The 7,916-nt window shown below is 35.4% G+C and overlaps 1 protein-coding gene across 1 annotated transcript; it reads right to left on the bottom strand.

Annotated features, from left to right (window-relative positions):
* Positions 1-1,195: 1,195 nt before the first annotated feature.
* On the bottom strand, positions 1,196-4,537 carry LOC110873454. The gene is made up of 4 exons (XM_022122391.2): positions 4,388-4,537; positions 4,105-4,305; positions 3,319-3,543; positions 1,196-1,589 (listed from the first exon to the last, which is right to left on the bottom strand). The coding sequence occupies exons 1-4, from the start codon at positions 4,412-4,414 to the stop codon at positions 1,542-1,544; spliced, it is 501 nt and encodes a 166-aa protein (XP_021978083.1). The 5' UTR covers positions 4,415-4,537; the 3' UTR covers positions 1,196-1,541.
* Between the last annotated feature and the right edge of the window lie 3,379 nt (positions 4,538-7,916).

Here is a 7,916-nt window from a genome sequence, read left to right as displayed (position 1 = left end):
GAACGGTCAAATTTCCTCAAACCTTTCAAAAATCGGGTGTTTTCTAAGGCACACCCAAGCCCGAAATACATAAAAAAACTCCCATGAGGGCGGTCTAGGTAGCGTAGAGGGGCATTTTTTTGGGGATAAAACGGAATTTAAACATTGCATCTAAATATCGTGTTTTCTTCTAAGCTACGATGAAGATTATTCCAAACTTGTGTATTCCTATAGAAGAAACTTTTAGAAAGTATGAAACCCAATGATCTTCGAGAGGAGGAAGAGCCTCTTGGGCTCTTACTTCCGCCATAGGTTTTTTTAGAACGACTAAGAGCATTCATATCCTATTTCTTAAATTTTGTGAGAGGGGTTTTCATACTATAAAAAGTGATTGTGAGTGAAGGGAATAGAAAATGTTACTGTTTATCTGTATATTTGAGGGGACACTGTTCACCCTGTATAATCTTTTAATATATTTTGAAAGTGGTTGTGATTGAAAGAGAAAGAGAGGGTAATAATAAAAGTATATAAAAATATTATTTAATTGAAAGAAGAGAGAAAATTTAGTTGTTTTTAGTGTAATTATAGGATAAAAAATGATGAATAGGATGTGAATGCTCTAACACACTCTCTTTAATTATACTCCCAATTTTACAGCAATGTCCGTTATAGAACTTGAACCGTTAACGTTATAAAGAGACATCATTTACATGTCTTAATACAACTAGACGCCATATGTCAACTGCTTTTTTCTTTGTTTTATCACACATCCTGTAAAAAGAACACTTTTCGTGAGAAGTGTGTAAAGGCATAAGAATTAACATGTAGGCATCATGTTTTGAAATTATGCATAATTTTTTAGGTTGTTTTGTCAAGAAAAACACCAAACATAACAATTTAAGACACAATACAATGAATTCTAGGCTTAAAAATTAAAACACTATGCCAAGAAAGTTAAATAGTGTGTTTTAATTGTTAAGCAGTGTGTTTTTGTTGTTTTCTAAATTTCATACCCATAATAAATTGCATTGTGTTTTAAATTGTTTTTTTTTTTTTTTTGTCAAAACAACTCAAAACATCATGTCTAAGTTCAAAACATGATGCCTACGTATCAATTTTTATATCTTCTCACACTTCTAAAAAAAAGTGTTTTTTACATCAAATTCACCCCAACAATCATATTTTTTTAAAAGATAAAACATTAAAATATAAATTGGAAACCAGACAAGATAACCTTACTCATCCATTACTAGAATAAATAATTACAAAGAAGTGAGAAAACCGAAATTGGAAAGAAAGATTCCCAAGAAAAGGTAGCAAAAGCAACAAGTGTTTTTTTGGGCAAAACAGCTTTAATATCATCACCATCATCATTCATCACTCTTACTACACTATGAATCAACCAACAGATGTCAGGTCATGGCTTTTATGGGCCTGGGTCATAGCCACAGGCCCATTTACAATCAAAAACAGTAGCCTACCATACCAACTTAACTATTTGTAATAATCATCTGCATTGCCCTCACTCAATTATATGTACCTCAGTACCTTCCTTCTTGGCTTCACATAACACAAGTTGGTTGCATGCAGCTTGAAAATAACCCCCACTTCTGCATTCACAAAAACCATCATAAACAACACCATTCTATTTTGACTTTACTTTTGTCACATTATTATAGTAAATAAATAAATAAATAAATAAAATCTGTTCTTTGGTTGGTCCCATACAATTTTGTTTTATTTTTTGAAATTTTAAACATATGGTTATTTTTGTAATAAAACATGGGTAAAAATAATATTTAAAAAATAAAAATTATATGTTGTAAAAATCAAAAATCAGACCACACAGGCTGGTGAATTGGACCACTAACCAGTTCTGTTGGCATTTGTTGAATCTACACTGGTTCAACTTACCAGTCAGAGTAAAAATAACTTTACAAAAAATGTTTTTTTAGAATGTAATAAATTTAGAATCTCTGATACCCGTACAAGGGTATTTGTCAAATAATATGTAAATATTGATGTTATTTTTTTTGGTAGTAAAACTTTTTCTTTTTAAATCTCTTTGTTAACTTTTATATTATAAATACAATACATATGGTTCTCTTTTTTTTCATTCCATTAAAACGATCACACATTCTATAAACATAACAACATGACCAAAACCCTCAGCCTAAATAATTTGTTACGCCAAAAGGATTTCTGAGTAGGTTACTTTTGTCATTTCAGTCGAAAAATAAAAATATTTGTATATGGGTCCTTGAGGTTTCACTTTTGGTTCCATTTCCATCCAAATGGCACACTGAATTAAAATTGTCTTTTTTGACGTTTTCCTCATTTAAATGATGAAGTTTCTGATGGAGTTGGAGTTTAGACACAAAATGACGATTATACCCTCTATTTAAACGAGAAAAACGACAAAAAGGGGCAGAAATTTCTAACACAATTTGCCAATTTGATAGAAATGACAACAAAAATGAAATCTTCAGTTTGCCAATTTAATGAAAATAACAACAAAATAAAATCTCGTAGACCCATATACAAAAAGTTCAATGACCTAAACATATGAACCATTTTGGCTTCTACAAAATATATATATATATATATATATATATATATATATATGAATATTAACTTTCATTTTTTAGGGTGTAAGGGGTGCTCACCTAAGAGGTGAGTCCCCTCTCTTACGCCCAACCAATCCTCGTGTGCCACGTCAACTCCCCTCTTAAACTCCCCTAACACCCTAAATTGATGGCGGCACTCCCCTCTTAGGTGAATTGGTTTTTTTTTAAAAAAAAAAAAAAAAAAAGGAAAATCATTGATTGGACCGCCCCTCTCTCTCTTCTCCCTCTCTCTTCGGTGAGCCGCCACCGGTCTCTCTCCTCTCTCTACCTCACCGCATGATCGGCGGTGTTCTTGCCGAGCGGTAAAACGGGTCACCGCATGGGGTTGCCGAAGGCACCCTGTGCACCCTTAGAGTTTAAAATAATAAGCATTAATTAATTAAACTACAAAAAACTATGTTGACTCAATTAAGTGAGGGTCCCATACCATAACTAGGCGTGTAAATAGACAAAAATGAGTAATTACATGCCTAAAATTGCGGGGAAATGATACAAATGTGTCAGCGGACTCGTGATGTGTGATCATTTGATTTAACACCCCATACCATTTATTAATTGACCTTCCATGTCACGCATACCGTCACCACTCACGTGTGACAGACAACCCCATAACACTTTGTTTTGTTAAACACTGGTTAAATTTTCAATAAAATTAAAAAAAAAATTGTTGGCCGTTAAAGAGAAGGAAAGAAAGAAAGTTTTAGGAAATTACCCTTCTGGGCTTCCCACGGAGGAGCACCGGCGAGATCCTGTACAGATCTTCATCAACCGCCTTGGGTTTTATGTGTCTTTGTTTTTGTTGCGGCTGCTGAGGCGGTGGAGGAGTTGCTACACTCACAGGACTCGGTGGCTCCTTACCTTCACACTCATAGTTGTAGTCGTAGTCGCAAACAACCCATGTCTCTTTTTTTTCTTCTTTCGTGTACCCTGCTTTACGCTGTTGTACCATAAAGTACAAGTCAAAACTTTACCATTCATAAAAGCCACCTCTCTCTATTTCTCAATTCAGACCCAGGTTTTCGTGTTTCAAGCTTTTGTTTAATCTCTTTTCCACATTAAATTACAAGTAAAATCAAGCATGGACGAAGCTTTTAAGGGGCCGGTACCCCCCCCCCCCCCACTTTTCACTTAGTAATGAAAAGTATGTAGTTTTTGTATAGATATTGGGTATATACGTTTTCAACCTCCCATTTTATAGAAATTTTTAGGTCCAGTGAGTTCCGCCCCAGTCGGAAATCTCAAACTTCGCTACTAAAATCAAGAGTCCCTTAATTTTATCCATCCAAGTATATAATTTATATAACTTATTAGCCAATTAGTTTTGAAAAATATTATCTCACTTGGAAGAAATGTAATTTTTATTTTTAACATTTTCAGCCTCACATTTAAATATTTCTCTATTCAGAAACTGACGGTTTTGTTTTCACCTACGCGAGCAAGTGAAAACATGTCCTGATTTTAAAAGAAATAAATAAATAGAAAATAAACATGAAATTACCGTTCTGCGAGGAACAACGATCATAGCAGGGGTAACAACATTGTTATCATACAAATCACCAGTGACATACAGATCACGATCTTCAGAATAGCTGTACCGGAGCAATCCAGCCTGTCTAGCCGACTCGAAACACTGAGTGAACGGGAGATCGTCGTGGCAATCCCAGCTTCCAAACGCCGGAACATTGTTCCTCGTGTACTCCTGTAAAAAAACAAGAAGGAGCATTAGGAAATAAGAACCGAAGATCTGATTGAAGAGAGTAGAAAATTAAACATAAGCTTACATAGTCGTAGTCGTAATCGTAGTCCATGATGAAAATGGGGATCTTTGAAGTAAGATTTTGGTAACAGGGAATGTGGATGGAGATTAGAGGATGCAAAAAGTGGGTTTGGTCACTTTCGTTGGGTTGAATCTAGCAGGGGGGCCTTTTAAAGGCCAGTGTCACGTTGGTGACCCTGGGTTTTTTAAGGTTTTTGTTTATACCCTTCAAATATTAAGGTTATACAATTTAAGTCCTCTACTAAAGTATAATCCAAATCCGGATGGATAAATTTTTTTTGTGTCTATTTAAAGTTTTGTTAAAAGAAGCAGAGCTAAATTCAGTTGTAGGGGTGCAAACGAGCCGAGCGGCTCGCGAGCTACTCGAGATCGGCTCGAGAAAAAGCTCGAAACGAGCCAAGCCTTATCGAGCCCGAGCCGAGCTTGAGCTTCAAAACAAAACTCGTTTGTTTATCGAGCTCGAGCCTCGCATGTAAAGCTCGTTAGGCTCGTCGAGCCTTATCGGGCCTTAATGTAAATGAGCCGATTCGAGCCGGGCTTATTTAAATTTGTTTCCAAACCGACCTCGAACCTAAAAATAAGCTTATTTAGTAAACGAGCCCAAGCTCGAGCTTCACTTATCGAGCCCGTGAGCCTAAAAAGTCTATTATTTATATTATTTTTATTTAATATAATAACTAATAGATAATAAACGAGCCGAGCCCGAGCCGAGCTCGAGCTTGAGAAATTACAAACGAGCCGAGCTCGAGCTTTGAAAACAAAGCTCGAATCGAGCCGAGCTCGAGCCCGAGCTCTCATAAGTTAATCGAGCTCGAGCCTGGTCGAGCTCGAGCTTGGCTCAGCTCATTTGCACCCCTATTAAGTTGTTTGCTGTTTTTGGTTAAGTTAATTGTTTATAATATTTGTTATTTTTGTTGTAGAATAGTTATACATATACATATATTAAAATTAAAAGCTAATGATATATATATATATATATATATATATATATATATATATATATATATATATATATATATATATATATGTTAAAAAGAAAATGAATGAACAGTGATATTTATTATTAAATTAAAATTAGAATTAGATTAGATTAGAATTATTTAAAATTGGAATGGAATGAATAATAACATCATTAAGAGATGAGCAAATGGTATCGAGTATAGGTACCGGTCTCAAATTTATCAAACCGGTGTATTTTCGGTACCGGTTCTGCACAGGTATTCACCAGTTTTTACCGTCAAATACCGGTGTCGTACCAGTACCGAACCTTACCATACTAGGTATATTCGGTACCGGTACCCATATTTGGGGATTTCAGTAACGGTATTTTCGGTACCGGTTGGTACCGAGTTCATCAAATCCTGTAGCAACGCAGCAATGCAAGTAATTGCACTGTTTAGATTACTTTTCATACACACAGTAAGTAAACTGTATTTCGTTTGAATGAGGTTTTATATACACAACAACTTATTTTGCTTTCTTTTTTGTCTTTTTCTGTAATGAATGAATTGTAGCATGTAAAATTAACTTGGATATTTAACCGGTTCTGTACAGGTATTCACCAGTTTTTACCCTCAAATACCGGTGTCGTACCAGTACCGACCGGTACCGAACCGTACCATACTAGGTATATTCGGTACCGGTACCCACATTTGGGGATTTCGGTAACGGTATTTTCGGTACCGGTTGGTACCGAGCTCATCAAATCCTGTAGCAACGCAGCAATGCAAGTAATTGCACTGTTTAGATTATTTTTCATACACACAGTAAGTAAACTGTATTTCGTTTGAATGAGGTTTTATATACACAACAACTTATTTTGCTTTCTTTTTTATCTTTTTCTGTAATGAATGAATTGTAGCATGTAAAAATTAACTTGGATATTTAGAATATTGATGAGCAAATCGTATCAAATCCTGTAAACGAACCGGTATCGTATCGATACCAAATTTACTGTACCAAATCATTTTCGGTACCAATTTGGTACCCACCTTTTGGCGTTTTCAGAATCGTTACTTTCGGTTCGACACCAGTCTAGCACTATACCTGCATTTATTGATTTTTACCGTCAAATACCATACCGTATTGTACCGAGCATTTTCGGTGCCGGCACCTAATTTCAATGATTTTCCGGATCGGTACTTTCGCTGCCGTTACCGGTACCGAGCTCATCCATATTTTAACGTGTTAGCACTATAATAACTGAACTGAAAACAACCGAATTTCCAACATGTAGGACGTGTGGGTCCTATTATTATATATTAGGTTATTTAAAATCGTTTTTTTATGACGGAGTGACTATCCTTACCACGTCATTTTATTTATATTTTGATATTCGGTATCTGTTTGTCGTTGCTGACACGCCTTTTGTAGTCATTGGGTCCAGCCGCAACGCGCGGGCGGAAAATAACTAGTAATAAATAAGATGAGAGCTTGCTTATGTAATTCCGATAAAGTTTTGAGGCTGTTGATAATTAAATGGGTAAGAAGTAGGTCGGAATGTAAATGGGTTGGCTTTATAAGAGGGGTCGGGGCGCTCCACTTTTCATCACTCACCATATCCAATCATCTTTCGTCACGTCATTGAACTTGGTTCCATCACTAGTGATGGATTTTAGTGGGGGGTGCCCATCACTCACCACACCCATGATATCATGTGAAGGAGAAGGAACCAGGAGTGTTTGGGTAGAAATCTTCACGCGTGGTAGCTATATTGAGTTATCAAGTTCACGCGTGATGGTCTTTGGCGGCAGCGGTGTTTCACGCTAATCCATGCGTGGTGGAAGACCCACAACACAGCGCCCCGACCCCCCTAATATCGCTATTAGTTAGGGTTTAAGTTTAGTTAGTTTTGTATGTGTCTTTGTTTCACTCATGATGTCTTCATCTTCTCTAAAATTGATTACAATCTAGCTTTAGGGTTTCTTCTCATGTCTTCATCTTCTCTACTTAGTCGAGTTCAAAGGGTAATGCATAGTAATGTTATGACTCCAAGATCTATGTACATAGTTTAAAAAAGATTTAGTTTGTTAATTAAAAAAGGGTAGCGGCGCAACTTGTTGCTCGTTTTCCTTCTATAACAATGTAAATTCATAAATTAATAAAATTTACATTTATCTAGCTTTAGGGACTATGGTTTCTTCTTGTACTTTCTGATCATGTTGATTAGATAGTCTTGTATTAGTGTTTGATCTTTTCTTGTTGTTGATGGGAAGATCGTCTTGATATTCTTTATATTGTATACTTAGGGTTGTTCAATAATGTAAATATAATAGTTTAATAACTTTACATAATCAAAGAAAACATTTTTAGATTAAAACAGGCGAAAGAATATAACGATCGTAATTTGTAAACGTTAAGAGAGACAATAGATTGAGATTTCAACAATCCTATAGAATATGATTTAACCGTTAAAAATATGATTTAACAGTTGTTGGTAATTTGATGATTTCAACAATATTACTAAGCCTAAGTTTCAATGGTTCAGAAACAAAATTAGATGTGTCATGTGTGATAAAGATTGATTTATATTC

Source organism: Helianthus annuus, chromosome 8, assembly GCF_002127325.2.
Source record: "Helianthus annuus cultivar XRQ/B chromosome 8, HanXRQr2.0-SUNRISE, whole genome shotgun sequence".
NCBI lineage: Eukaryota > Viridiplantae > Streptophyta > Magnoliopsida > Asterales > Asteraceae > Helianthus > Helianthus annuus.
This window is presented reverse-complemented; position numbering and strand designations above follow the sequence as displayed.